The sequence below is a fragment of the Chelonoidis abingdonii genome, chromosome 7, assembly GCF_003597395.2.
Source record: "Chelonoidis abingdonii isolate Lonesome George chromosome 7, CheloAbing_2.0, whole genome shotgun sequence".
NCBI lineage: Eukaryota > Metazoa > Chordata > Testudines > Testudinidae > Chelonoidis > Chelonoidis abingdonii.
In genome coordinates, this window is record NC_133775.1 from 35,385,167 (window position 1) to 35,400,554 (window position 15,388).

Here is a 15,388-nt window from a genome sequence, read left to right on the forward strand (position 1 = left end):
TTTGGCAGTATCTCTTGAAATTTATATTTTTACCTTTTAAGTTAACATTAAATTTGACCAATACAGTACATGAACATCCACTTCAAGTTAACTCTGATAAAGCATCCTGAAATCTGTTAAAACTCATCCCCATTTGTGAACAATTTATTTTTCCTTTATAGCACATAATAAAATGTTATTTTTACAGTTCAGGTGTAAGTTTATGATTTTGAAGTATCATGGTTCAGTAAATCTTAATCACTGCTCAATGAAATTTTAAAAAAAATCACTGATTACTGTAGGTTGAAATACATGTGTTTTTATAAACTCCTTCAGTAACTAGGAGTCTTTAGTGACAAGTGCCTGCAAGTTTTCTAGTTTCTCACAAAACTAAAAAAACTGAGGATTCTAGTTTTTAACAAAGGTTTTTCCATTAAAAAAGACTATTTTAATCTCAGCTCTTTCACATGCCCATTTCCATCAACTACTTATTTGTACAGGACGTCTGTTTTTTCCTTTTTCTGTGAAGAATGAATCATGTTGTCTCTGTTGCATGTCTATACCAGTCCACAGAGGCGGCTCTAGCCATTTCGCTGCCCCAAGCACGGCGGCATGCCGCAGAGGGCGCTCTGCCAGTTGCGCAGCTCTAGTAGACCTCCCGCAGACGTGCCTGCGGAGGGTTCGCTGGTCCCGCGGCTCCAGTGGACCTCCCGCAGGCGTGCCTGCGGATGCTCCATTGAAGCCGCGGGACCAGCAGACCCTCCGCAGGCACACCTGCAGGAGGTCCACTGGAGCCGTCTGCCGTCCTCCCAGTGACCGGCAGAGCGCCTCCCGCGGCGTGCTGCCCCAGCACGCGCTTGGCGTGGTGGGGCATGGAGCCACCCCTGCCAGTCCACAATAAAAAATCCCATTACATTTCTCACATCTCCTTCTCCCGTCAAAATACTACTGCTAAAACAGGGCCAGCCCTGTCCTAACTCAGTCAGTATGACAGCTTCAATCTTAAACCAATTTTATAATTAAAAACAAAAACAAAAAAGGAGACTTTCATCTTGTTATTTTCTCCTAGTCTTATTTGTGAAATTTCTTCTTCTTCCGATTCTTCTTGCCTGCTGCAAGAGCTGCCTTTTCAGTCATGATCTCCTGGTACTTCCTTTTATTGTATCTGAACAACAAAAAAAACAACAACCAAATTTACTTATATTAAATATGTCAAATCAGAAAGTAAAAGATGAGTGTAACCTACAAAATCCTAGATACAAAATCAATATTTTGCCAGAGTAAGTTTTGTCTTGTGTTTTCTGATACAAACTTCTTTAGTTTGATAGGAGTATGACTAAGAAAGGAGAAGTGACACTGGTAATGCTGACGCGATAGGCAAATATTTGGAATCCTTTTTGAAATACTGCTGGTAGAATTACCACCACCAAAAAAACTGAGGAGAAAGGGACTGTTGCATCACACAACATAAATGAAACATTTTAGTCTGTTTACAGGCAAGCTCCTCTGAGGAAAAAAGCAATAATTAAATAAAATGCAAGTTTTAAAAACACCCAAGTATTTTTACATTAGCAGTTCTTACCTGTAGCAATGGATTTTTACATCATGCACATAATTAGACTCACATGTTTTATGGTTTGCTAAATGGCTGTCTATTTGTTACCGATGACCAGGCTCAGCCAGAGCTGTGATCCCAATACCACTAATGTTGTCAGCAGTTATGTTAACCTCTCAATGTACTCTTTGATATTAACAATAAGTTTTATTCTACTGAAGATTTGTGAGAAGACTAAGATTAATATTCAATAATACACAGAACATACATAGTGAAGATAGGTTAACTTTAGATGTTTTCCCAGGGCAGATTCTCCTGTTCCTGCATCAATTAGCAGCATGAACAATATCAGCATTTTAGTACTTGCTGAGGCTGCTTGCCAACAGGAAACTTGACAAACAGTTGTAACACCCAAGTGCTTTATTCATTTACTTTATTAATTACTCAAAAACACTAGAATTGTCAGGTTTTGTGAGCAATTCATCTTTAAACATTGCTTTTAATAAATATTTTTGAATTAATCAGTGCCTATGAAAGAATACTGGCTAAAGCTAATCATAGTGGTAGGAAATAGCTATGGAAGTTTCCATACCCTACGCTGCCAATACATTTAAAATCCTGACATGCCATCAACTCCTTGTATCCCAACCCTAGTTCTCTTCATTTATATGAAAAGATGAGAAACTGCAGCTGGGTATCATTTTAACAAACCAATATCCAAAATGGCTCAGGTTTGCCAATCCACCCCAAGAATTATAGACGATCAAATATTAACTCATTAAATCATTCTTTAAAAATTTTTTTTTAATAAATTTGATTATCACGAAGGTGCTAGACTGACAACCCTGTAAACTGAAATCCCATCTATATGCATGGTTACAGCACAGGTAGCAGCAGAGCAGGTTCACTTTCTTCTCCCCATCAACATGCCTGAATCCTATTCTGCAAAAGTCACTTCCAGAAAAGCAGAGGTAGGTCAGGTCCAGTTCAATAAGCTCTGTGGCAAGACTGCCACTTGTGTTGACTTCTGTCTCCATTATGGAACTAAACTGAGACCACCAACTCAGTTCCTATAGTCCATTAAATAATTGATAACTTTTATATAGTGCATACTGCTTCCAATATACTTATCTAATTCAGTAAAGCATGAACTGATCAACTCCTATTACTCTGATCTCTGGAATGAAAATGTCTCGTGGTGGCACTAAGCTGGCTCTAATGTTTTTTGTTTTGTTTTTAATAAAAGAAGTAATTCAAGTTAACTGAAAGGAAAAAATAAGTTACTCTAATCAAAATTGTAATACTTTGCTGTCTCATATGGATCATACTGGTAGTATTAGAGTTATGAAGCAGCTTATTTTTAAATACCTCCTAAACTCAGAATCTGCAAGCAGCTCTTCAACAATGGTTCTCTTCCTTTGTTTCTTGGGGATTCGAGCATGGTAAAAGTCTATCGGAGTGTCAACCACAGTCCCAACCTGGGAAAAAGAAAATTTAAAATGAGCCTTCCTGCAACATAATACCTGGGTTTTTGCTTGGTTTTAATGACAAGTCCTAGGTGTTTTAGGAAAAAAATGGGAGGAATCATGAAAACCTGTAATGCAAAGTGCCAAAAAAAAACAAGCAGTGTTTTGTATGCATAATCACCATTTTCCCTCTTGTGTTTAATCCAAGAACAGCATGTGAAAACAGTGCAGTTCTGAACATAGGGACTATCATGGTAATCACAACCTAGCTCTCAAAATTTATATAGGATTATGTTTTCGTTTACCTGAGAGAGGGGCAATTAAATCTTTCACGAGTCTTGTCTTTATCACTACAAAAGTTATTGCTCAGCTATTACTGTTACCTTTTAACCCAGTACAGGATTTAAGGGCCCTACGTGAAAAATGTTGAGCCCACTTCAACTCCCATTGATTCATGGCTGATGCGTCTCTGGGTTCTGATCTTTCACAGTAGTTGGTTTGGTCACCATGGGGATAAGGGAGGCCCATGGAGCATGTATTTCCTAGTGTGGTAAAATGTGTATCTTGATCTTAATTAAATAGAATGCCACCAGATACTATTGTGACAGGAAACTTACAATAGCATATAACAATGCTCAGCCTTGAAAGCAAGCCACCAATATTTTGAGAAAAATGAATATTTGTAAATGTGTGCTGAACATGCCAAATAGCTAGAGGCAGAAAAGGACTAAGAACCTAACAAAAAATATAAAAAAATAATTCCAGATTTCCTGCAAATTGCACCAGTTTCCAATTACTGTCAAACCACAAAATACATTAAGCTGCAACAGCTACAGTAGCAGGAATTTCAGTGGATCAATGACGTCAGTCCACAAAAGAGAATCTTGACTAATAAGAGAACTGATTATTATTACTATTATAGACTTGTAAAAAAGACTGATATACTAGAGAAGACTAGCAAATCTGAAAGGTTAGATACAAATTTATTACCATTGTGTGGCGTGAAAACAGATTTTGAAAACAAAGGGATGTATTTCCATGCTGTGACATCAGTTACAAGTCAACAAGTGAAAAAAATACAAAACACAGGCACATATAGAAGTACACAGATAAGGCTAAATAGTTGATTGCAACAAAATCCCACTTGTAAACTGTAATCAAGTTCAAAAATTTTAAGTAAACGAAAAACAACATAATATTATAGTCTATGCGTCTAATTGTAAAAGTGAGTTCAGACAAATGGACGTCTAAAAATAACTAGATAGGAAATAAGCATAACTGTTCTGGACAAGAAAAGTAGTAATAGGATCTCTTTATTTTTCCTAGTTCCTCACCTGAAAGTATTTGGGCAGACCATCTCTATCATTCTTCTTGTAAAAACGTTTGGGGTCCATGGAAGCCCTCATCTTCAGAGCCTTTAGATCATTTTTCAATTCATTTGTCATTTCTGGAGCTTTCATACCAAACCAGCCATCACCTGTTGTTTTCTCTCGCTCTGCCTATGACACAATATAAAGAACAATAAAACTGCACTGAAGAGCTTTGGTGGTGGAGAGGAAGGAAAAAAGCAAAGGGGTGCTGCATTTAAAATAAAAGTTTGTATTATTTAAGAGTATATTTCAGGGAACTTTACCGTCTGATTTTACAAATAAGCATTAATTAACCTTAGCAGCTAGTGCCTCCCAAGGACCTGATCTCGGTTTCCCAAACATTCTGAAGAACAAAACAACAAACTATGCAGATGTCACCAGGTAAGCAAAGATATTCTTATAAAAATACAGGGAAACAAGATGACAAGGAAGCCCCCAAACCTTTTCAAAACATGCCAATTTAATCAACTCTGCAACTGGGACAATGATTTCCCTCAGGTCAGGCACTGCGACCAGCATTTGCCATTTCAGTCTTTGTTCTAGTCTCAACAGTTCCAGAAGGCTGAATCTCATATTACTGTTCAATGCAGATATGAATTTGCAGCTCATAAATCAATATACTTTAGAGGTGGCATGCATGCGTAGCCCTCTTCATTTTCATATAACAAAGATCAAAGGCAGGCTTATTACAGTTTAAAAGCGCCAGATGTTACCATGCTGTAGCAGTCAGAGGCTATCCACTTACCTTGTGCTGTTTCTTTATCTGATGGATTGACTCCTTGAATGGTGGAACACAGTCCTTTTTTTCAAAATCTGGGGTTATTATACTCTTCTTCAAGAGCTAGAAGATATCATTAAATTATTGTTTAAATCATGCTACTGATGAGACTGATTTGAATTGTATTACACATTTGGTTACACAATAAGATAGCAGAGAAATGATAGGGAATCGTAAGTAAGCATCACTTCAATAAAATGGTTGCTAAGTGAGACAAGCCTCCCCGCCCCATGATGGAGGAAGTGGGAGTTCTTAAAACCAAAGAGCACAGGGCTGGCCAGCTACAAAGTGCAGCAGGCTGGCACTGGAAGAACTGAGCTAGCAGACCCTGCTGGCAGAGTAAACGAGCCCATGAGGGATGGGATTGTCTAAGCAAATAATTCTGCTGGAAAGCAACGCATGCCTGTCACCCACTGACTAGTCAGCCTAAAACCCCAGCCCGAACAGGTATGGAGGGGTCAAATGTCTCTTCAACTCAGCAGTTCACATATTAAGCATTGTTAGCAGACCTACTTTTGCTGTGCTGTTTTGCACCAAGTTTTAGTTCATGCTGAGGGTATAACTGTCTGAGGGCAGAGCACCAGACTCAATCTCATTCACAACTAACAGCATGGGAATTATTATCTAGGATTGCAGTGATGCAGTGTAGCAGAAACTCAATTCATGAAATATAATCTCTAGATAAACATTTGGCATGTATTTGAGTGGACTGGACTTCTTCCTATTCTGTAGGGATAATCTCCAGTATTTGCAATGCATGAGGGCTCTTTATAGATTCTTACATGCCATATACATTTAATTCCTACCATAAAAACCAATTTAAATAAATGCTTTCGCTATACAGAATTTCTCTTTCCTCCAAACTCTACTAGCAAGGCTTTTCTTTTTAAATAAATGTCACAATTGGATTCATTTTAGCATCTTTGAATCCCAGACATCTGTGTAAATTTATAAGCTTAGATTCACATTACCTCTTCTTTCTTTTCCCCCTTTAACTGTTTAATTGCACTTGAGCCAGCTTTTTGTTTTCCTGCATCAAAGCTAATATATAAGCCTCCAAGCCTCTTGATATTTAGACCAGGATCTATGCTGCTTGATAGATGTAATCTGAAAGAGAAATGGCTAGTTAATCATTACAGTAATATTAACAAGTTTATAGTGATCTTCCCAATGTGCCCCCTGAAGCAAGGCAGGATTCAGAGAAAATGTCTTTTATCCTTCTTCTCTGTTCTCCTGGTGCATATCAGATAGCTGTCATAAAGGGGTTTCTAGATTGCAATGCTCAAAGGAAATGGGGTTACACAACTAAAAGCTGAAGTGGAAAGACAGATAGGTATAGCAAATCATACTGTACTTCCACTTGGCATAAAGCATAACATTTATTAATAAAAGTTTGTTGGAGAGAACCAGAGGGGAATCACTTCCAAAAAGCCCCCTCTGACTTGTTTGGTGCCATCCCTATCTTGGACATTCCTATCTTATGTGAGATTATGTAGATTATCCGTGTTATCAAAATATTCCCTTTCAATGTTTTTTGACTTTCAAAGTGAAAAATTCAAGGTCACTGCCTATCTTTTATACATTCTGTAATTTGTTAACAAGGAATCCAAACAGAAGAGCAAGAAGCAACAAGAACAAGTAAAAGCAGAAGAACAAGTTGGAGGTAGAAACATATTGGATTCTTGAACACTAGTGTCTGTATGTTTGCTACCAGACATACACTGAGACTTGTAACGCCCTTGCTTGTATTCCTAACAATACATTTTCAAAACTTAGTTTCTAATAATATAAAGTAATATTGTACCATTTGCCCCCGACTGCATTCTGGCAATACAATTAACTAATTCATAAAATATGTTTGATGGTCAATGCGAGAGGTGTGTTTTCTGTTGAAAAGATTTAATGAAATGTCTATGCAAAGCAGGGTTTTTTAATATGTGGTAACCAAGGAAGAGGTTTAAAGACTTGGCCCCAGCACACTATGGCAAATTAGTTGGGCTTTGATATGGAACCACCTGGCTTCTAGGCTCAGGTCTGGTGCTTAATATGCTTTATTTTAAAGCAAATTTTATAAATGCTAGGAATGATAAAAGGCTGTGATCTGTTTCCATGTGTGGCTAACTTAGCAAAATAGCAAACTATTTCATCAAATGAACTGAAATAGGCAGGGGTCACAAATACTCATTATTAGCTTGGACAGTGCCCATGCATTCTTGTTCCTCCCTTTCATTTAAGTCTTAAAAACCTTTGTCTTTATTTACCTACCTTAAAGAAAAAAAAACAAGGAATGATATTTGTTTTTTCAACTTCTCAGTTTTTTATGCTTTATTTCAAAAACTACTTAAGATGATTAAATGATAGTGTTTTCAGTACTAAGAACGTTGCATTCCATCTAAAGAGCTCTGTAATTCATAGGAACACAAACGATGAATTTTGATGAGATTCAGCCAACAAAAATAGGTATTGGAGTGGGTGGGGAAAGCCACTCCTGTGGTGAGGAAAGGTACCACTACAGAATGGAAGGAAAGAGCCTCAGGTGGTGATAAAAAGATTTTTTTTAAAAAACAACCGATGAGGGAAACACCACTAAAGGGTCCTTAACGGAGAGCCATGCTGATGGAACCTCTCCATGTCACAGACCGACGTCTGGATGTAGGCATAACAGGAAGACTTGTTGAATTGTGGAGCAATAATTCCACTTTGCAGCTCAAGCAACTCCAGTTTCACACATTGATTGTATCACCACAAGAACTCTCTCATTATTAAACTAACAATATGCCTGTTAGAATTCTATGTGGCTGCTTAAGTTATTTGTAAAAACACTTACATATTAGGTTTTTTATTTTTCAATAAATATGCATCTTCATCTTCATCTACAAACTCCTCCTCATTATCTTCCAGATCTGAGGACTCATCTCTTTCACTTTCTTCATCCTTCCTTTCTGCATCGCTCCTTCTTTCTTCATCCTTACTTTCTGCATCGCTCCTTCTTTCTTCCTGTTCTAGGTAATACTTTTTGCTGTGGCCCAAACCAGGTTCTGTGTCAATTACAAACAGTTCTCCATGTGATGAATCATTTTCTAAAGATTTGTTCAAGGATGATTTCTTATTTCTGGTCTCTGCTAAATACAGATTTTCTCCTACATCACCCACTTCTTCCACATCACTGTTTTCAGTTTCATCCGTCTCATCACTGCTCAGGAGCAACTCAGCAGATTTCTTTTTATTACATGATCTTTTGGTTACAGGTGGGGAGGATTTGGTAACTAGTTCTGCTTGACCTTCACCAGTGTCTACACTGATATCAGACATTTCACAGTCACCATCACTGTCATCACCAATTGGTGATAGGTGTATGCCCTTTCGCGGGCTGGTGGTTGTGCTACTTGGCTTGTCTGCTACCATTAATTCATCTGCATGGGTGAAAGATCTCTGTGTAGCCTCCCCAATATCTGCCTTTTGGTATTCTGGAATTGTATTTCTTTTACTTGGGCTGGTCTGCCTTTGGGACTTAAAGGATGCATCAAGGCTCTCATGGTCAGACAGAAAAAGAGAAGCACATTCTTTTCCAGTTATGTCTCTCTCCTTTTCTAACATTTCCTCTGAGTTCTCTACAATTTCCAAGTGTGTCTCCTTTATTGTTTCTTTTTTAGGAGATGCTATGGTACAGCTTTTTCCTGTTTCTGTAGGACTGCTGGGTGTTGAATCAATTAAAACTTGTTTTGGGTCATCACTTGGGTTTGTATTGGTAGATTCAGTCTGGCATTGGGTCTTGCAGGGGCTGGGTTGTTTATTACTCTGAGTGACGTATCTATTAGGTGAAAGAGAGGATGCTTGCTCTGTATCAGAATCAGATTTTGTGACATGTTCACAGTCAGATATGACTACTGGCTGAGATTTAATTCTGTCCTCAGTTAACTTCTCATCTTCCAGCACAACTTCACTAACTTTTTTCTCAGTTTGTCTAATGGTTTCTGCTTGTGATTTCATTAGCATACTCCTAGTTATTCTTCTGCTAGTTACAGATGGCTCCACACAAAGACCCGAGCAGCATGACTCTGCATCAGAAACCTCTTCAGCTTGGGCTTCACAAACTGGATCTGGGTGGAGTTTAGCTTTGCATTTCCTGCTTCTCGTAGTTCTTGTAGCACTAGTTGTACAGGCGCCAGATACAGTTGAAGAACATGACTCAGCTTCAGAGACATCTTCATCCTGAGATTTACTTAATTCACTCAGAAGAGCTGCCTTGCTAGGCCTCTTTTTGGCTGGTGAATCTGGTTGGTAAGGAATTGTGATTTGTCTTCTCCTTGTTATCCTTATAAATAAAGGTGTCTCAAGTTCAGACATGGCAGTGTAATTTGATTTTGCTTCATCTCCATCAGCCTGTGGCTCAGTACTTGAGTTTGCTGAATGCATTTTTTTGTCTCCATTCTCAGTTGTTTGTGCCTCAGAGGGACCACCAAGATCTGATTTTGTTTCAGCATCTTCCAACCCCTCATTCTGAGATTCATGAATGACTTCTGGCTGCGAGTTTCCTTTAGTTCTTCTCCTGGGCGTCTTCGCAGAAACAGGAGTACTAACTTCAGCAGATGCCAGCTACAGAAATAAAAAGGAATAACAACAAACAAGACATTTCCATAGAAAAATACACCTTTAAAAGAATCATAACGAGTAATTCCGGCCTCAGATTCACATGCATTTTTACTTTTTAAATAACTGTCTAGAGAAAGTTAACCTGATGACATACATTATGCAATGCTTAGTACCACAACCTGCATTCATCACTCATTTGTCCACCTATGCCTTTTGCAAACTAGCATCAGACTTTGCCCACCACATTGCCTCCTCCTGGCAGAATCCTACTTCCTGAGATGTGTGCTGTTGGAGGCTTCATACATATGCTTCTATGTCCAGCAACTGATTCCTAGGGTTTCTTTTTCTGCTTTATACCTCCACACAGTCCTTTATTAAATCTGTCAAAGTTAACTGTGATTTATTTATGTAAGTAGACAGCTGAGAATGGCCTTAGTGCCAGCAATCTCCAGCTGCAAGAACAGCTTTATGGACTGTCCTCTAGAGCCACAAAGGTGGTATAAATCACTGTTAGGACACCAGACCCCACACCAACTGGAAGTCTATCAGACTCAAGAATCAAGCTACCCGCTGGGCAAAAATAAGCAAAAAACACACCCCAAAAATACATAAACTAAATCAAATGCTCTGAATCTAGTTCAGTCTGGGTCTGGCAGGCTGCCACAGGAAGCAGATTCCAAAGATTGAATTCCTTAACACAGACAGCCATCCCTAGCTACTGACTGTTTAAGCCTGGAAACTTCCCACAATAAGGTACAGAGTCAACCTTTCAAAGAGCTTTGCCCCAGACCATTCATGGCTACAAAGATTACCAACACCATGAAATGATACTAACAAATAAAAGTCAGTACAAAGACTTGGGTTCAAACATTATGTAGTCATTGAAGCTTGTTCCACAGCAGGCAAATGCATTCTGCAGTAGGAGAAAGCTTCTGGCAGACAGAATATACTATGTTAAGGAAGCTACACTATCTGGAGAAGTCCTAAACCCTTCTAACCCAATGGCATCTATGCAACGATGCTTCAGAATCCAAGGCATGGATGACTGTTGCAAAGTCTGTATCGCATAGAAATACTCAAAACCTCTTGGCTGGCACTAGATGATGAAAGGCACAACAAGCCACTGCTGCTATCTAAAAACTGATAACGAATCTAACAGATAACGCAATCTAACAGGTTGCGATTCCTATTTGTCAGCACACAGCCATTTTATTCTGAACAGCATCTGTCATACAGAGTGTATCCCAAAAGTATCCCATCAGTTAAACAGTGAGAAAGCCATTACAGAAGAAAGAAATGCAGAAGTGTGTCCAATTATTAAAACCCCCTCAGGTCTAGGGAGCCTTTCAACTGTGCCCTTCCATTGTTCGGCGCTACAGTTAATACATGATACTTCACTTTCAAGCCGGGGACGCCAGGCAATCGGGCCACTGGAGAAGGGGGCCAGCCCGCCTCAACAACGCAGGCAGAAGAGCACCCACCACCACCGGCACTGCGGGAAAACCAAGAGCCGGGGAAGTGGGGCACAACGCGGGCGGCTGCTATCCCCCGGAACCACCCAAGGACACCAGCAGACCAGCCAAACCCAGCCGTCAATCACTTCTAGCAGGCCCATCACCGGGGTCTCTGGGTTGGGGTCACCCACCGGGGGAGCGGAGACGGCGGCCAGGCGGAGCACCACTGCCCAGCCCTGGGGCACAGCCCGCACCTCACCACAGCCCCCGGGGGCTCCAGGCCACTCACTCGGGGTCGAGCTCCGGCCCCCTTCGGCGGAACAGGCCCCGCGCTGCAGGGCTAGGGGAGCCGCCCGGCAGCCTCCGCCCGTGCCGGGGGCCGCACAGACCAGCCAGGCCCTGGCACGGGGCCTGCGGGCGCCTCCCGCTTCCTTCCTACCTCTGCCGCAGCCGGGACAGGGGGCTCCGGCTCGCGCCGCGCTGTTCGCCGCGTGGCCACCATCTTCCCCCGCGTGCAAGGGTGTGCGCAGCACAGCGCCCCGCCCGCTGCCTTCCGGCCTGGGCCGCCGCGAAAAGCGCTCCGGCGGGACACGGCCCCGCGTGCCGGCATGTGCGCAGCGCCCCGCCTGCTGCTTTCCGGCCTGGGCCACCGCGAAAAGTCTTCCCTCATAGGTCATGTTCTCTAGACCATTTTTTGTTGTTGTTCCCCTTCTTGGACTTTCTCCAATTTGTCCACATTTTCCTGAACTGTGGCACCAAGAACTGGACGCAATACTCCACATAATCAGTGCAGAGCAGAATAATGACGTCTGGTATCTTGCTTACAATACTCCTAATAATATATCCCAGACTCATAGCTGCCAACTCTGTGGGTGCTCAGGGCTAGAGCACCTGTGGGGAAAAATTAGTGGGTGCTCTGTGCCCACCAGCAGCCAAGCTCCCCTCATTCCCCACCCCACCTCCTTCTCACCTATGTGCGCAGTGTCTCTGCTCCTCTGCCCATCTCTCAAGCTAATTGCTGATGGCTAAGATATCTCCCGTCAGCTCCTTGAGTATTCTAGGACACATTTCATCAGGCCTTGGTGACTTGGAGACATCTAATTTGTCTAAGTAATTTTTAACTTGGTCTTTTCCTATTTTTGCCTCTAGTCCTACCTCATTTTCACAATGGCATTCACTGTTAGGTGTCCAGTTGCCACCAACCTTCTTGGAGAAAACAGAAACAAAGACGTCATTAAACACCTCTTCCATTTTCACGTTTTCTGTTATTGTTTTCCTCCCTTGTTGAGTAACAGGCCTACCCTGTCCTTGGTCTTCCTCTTGCTTCTAATGCATTTTCAGAATGTTTTCCTGTTACCCTTTATGTCTCTAGCTAGTTTGATCTCGTTTTGTGCCTTGGCCTTTCTAATTTTGTCCTTACATATTTGTGTTATTTGTTTATATTTATCCTTTGTAATTCATCCTAATTTCCACTTTTTGTAGGGCTCTTTTGATTTTTAGATCATTGAAGATCTCCTGGTTAAGCCAGGATGGTTTCTTGCCATACTTCCTGTCTTTCCTACGCAATGGTATACTTTGCTCTTGCGCCCTTAATAATGTCTCTTTAAAAAACTGCCAATGGTCTGCAGTTGCTTTTCCCCTTAGACTTGCTTCCAATGGGAATTTACCTTCCAACTCCCTGAGTTTGCTAAAGTCTGCCTTCTTGAAAGACATTGTCTTTATTTTGCTGTTCTCCCTCCTACATTCCCTAGAATCATGAACTCTTATCATTTCATGATCACTTTCACCAAGCTGCCTTCTGCTTTCAAATTCTCAACAAGTTCCTCCCTATTTGTCAAAATCAAATCTAGAGCAGCCTCTCCCCTCGTAGCTTTCTCCACCTTCTGAAACAATTTTTTTTCTCCAATACATTCCAAAAACTTGTTGGATAATCTGTGCCCTGCTGTGTTATTTTCTCAACAGATGTCTGGGTTGTTGAAGTCCCCCATCACCACCAAGAATATAAGATTGTTCTTATTTGCTGACTTTTCCTAATTTGCTAAAAACTGCTATCAGATGTAGCTAATTCCTACAGATAGCAGTTTCTCACAGACTAAGGTTTGTGAAACTGTTACCCGCGTCCTGGCCCCCGGGAGAGCATCTGCCGAAATGCTGCCGAAATGCTGCAGCGGCATTTGTCAGGGATGTCTCTCGACAAGTAATGTCATCGAGAGGCGTCGCTCCCGAATTTCAGCAGCGGCACCTCTCAATGACGCCACTGGCAAGCGACGTCATTGAGCGGCGTCCGCCCGGTAGCATTTCGGTGGGTGCTCCGCCATCGCAGTGGTCCTTTGGCTGGCCCTCGCCAGCCGAAAAGGTTGGGGACCACTGCCCTAAACCATCCTCCGACTACCAGATGCTGGGAGTGGACAATGGGATGGTTCATTCAGTGATTGCCTGGTCTGTTCATTCCCTTAGAAGCACCTGGCACTGGCCCCTGCCAAAAGACAGGATACTGGACTAGACGGACTATTTGTCCGACGCACTACGGCAGTTCTAACATTCAGCAAAAATTACAATAGATTTTTGCCTTTGAGAAAGATGAGGAGATAGTATACTCCCTTTATTGAATATTTGAGAATCAAGTTGTACACACAAGCAATGGCATGCAGAAAAACACTAAGTGCTGGATTGACAGTCAAAAGAGTGGAAGTCAGATGATCCAACAGAATAAACATCTGCTCTAAAAATAAGAAAAAAAATTAGAATTAAAAATTCAAGGCATCCCAGCAGCAGATAAGATAACTTGGGAAATTGCTATGAGACTCTATGCAAGCAGATACAGTGATAAGGGATTCTTTGTTTCTGAGGGTATATATGTAAAATGTTTCACTGAATTAAATCTCAGGGATTATCTACTCTGGCAAGTTAAAGTGCTCTAGCTTGCTGGCTCAGGGGTGTGAAAAATCATCCCACCTGAGCGCAGCAAGTTTGAGTGCTTTAAAGCGCTAGTGTGGACAGGCTCGGCTCCCAGTGCTCGGAGCTAATCCCCTCGTCGAGGTGGATTACCAGAAGCATTGGCACCCGCAGCAGCTCTTTGAACTTTGTAGTGTAGACATAGCCTCAGTAGGTTAGATCAGACAAAAAGGAGCTGCATTGACTAGGCATTGGGATGCCTGTGCCTTTAAGAACCCAGCCCTAGGAAGCCTATGCTGAGAGGTGTTGTCTGTGAGAGGGGAAATAAAAAAGCCCCTTTGCTCCCCATCATTTTTGCAAACACTGGTGTCTCAGTCCCGTTGGGGTAACCGTTACCCCCTCTACCCCTGCCTGTGCCAGGTTTTGCCCTCTGTCACCCTCTGCCAGTGCCTCACTCCAAGTTTAACTCCTGCTCCTCCCCCCCAGCCCTGATTTTGCTTTTCAACCCCTCTCCTAACCCTGCCTCCAGCTGCTTAACACTTCTGACCAGTCAATTTTTGCCCATGATCAGACCCTGACCACCCCCCTCATCCATTTTGTTCCCTTTGCCCCTTTTTAATCCCTGTAAAAAGCAGTCGGCAGATTATTAAGCACTGCACCCTGAGATAGGTTGACCAGATAGCAACTGTGAAAAAATGGGACAGGGGGTTGGGGGTAATAGGCACCTATATAAGAAAAAGTCCCAAAGAATGGGACTATCCCTTTAAAAACAGGACATCTGGTCACCCTAGCCCTAAGACCCCACCAGCCCACTGGCTCCCCCTACCCGACCCTGCCCACCACTTGCTCCTCTCCGCCTGCTTGCCAAGGGCTCCTTTTCACTTTCTGGCCCCACTCACCAGCTTCTCCCTGCCTTCTGGCCAGACCCCAGTGCACGTCCGGCTCCAGGCAGTCTCTGCTTTTCACCAACTGTGGGCCCCACCTGTCTCCCTGGAACTGAGCCACTTGGGACTGGTGCAGAAGCCTGGCCAGTTGGACAGTGGGTGGGGCAGTGTGGGAGGCTTGGCTGGGCCCCTCCAGGCAAGTGGGTCCTGAGGGAGGCTGGCTGGGGCAAGCCCTGGCCTGGCTGATCGCACCGCACCTGGGGCCAGAGTGATTCCCCACCCCAGGAACTGCACTTGCAGCTCAGCCCGGCAGACAGTCGCCTCCCAGCAGGGTTGGTGAATGCGGCCAGGAGGCAGGGCATAGGGGAGGGAGTGCTGGGCAGGGGTGGTGTTGTGCAGGGCGCTGTGCATTTG

General features: G+C 42.4%; 1 protein-coding gene across 1 annotated transcript; it reads right to left on the bottom strand.

Annotated features, from left to right (window-relative positions):
* On the bottom strand, positions 1-11,842 carry DNTTIP2 (deoxynucleotidyltransferase terminal interacting protein 2). Its single transcript, XM_032773032.2, has 7 exons — positions 11,635-11,842; positions 7,976-9,744; positions 6,120-6,255; positions 5,116-5,211; positions 4,335-4,499; positions 2,903-3,012; positions 1-1,144 (listed from the first exon to the last, which is right to left on the bottom strand). The coding sequence occupies exons 1-7, from the start codon at positions 11,803-11,805 to the stop codon at positions 1,051-1,053; spliced, it is 2,541 nt and encodes an 846-aa protein (XP_032628923.2). The 5' UTR covers positions 11,806-11,842; the 3' UTR covers positions 1-1,050.
* Between the last annotated feature and the right edge of the window lie 3,546 nt (positions 11,843-15,388).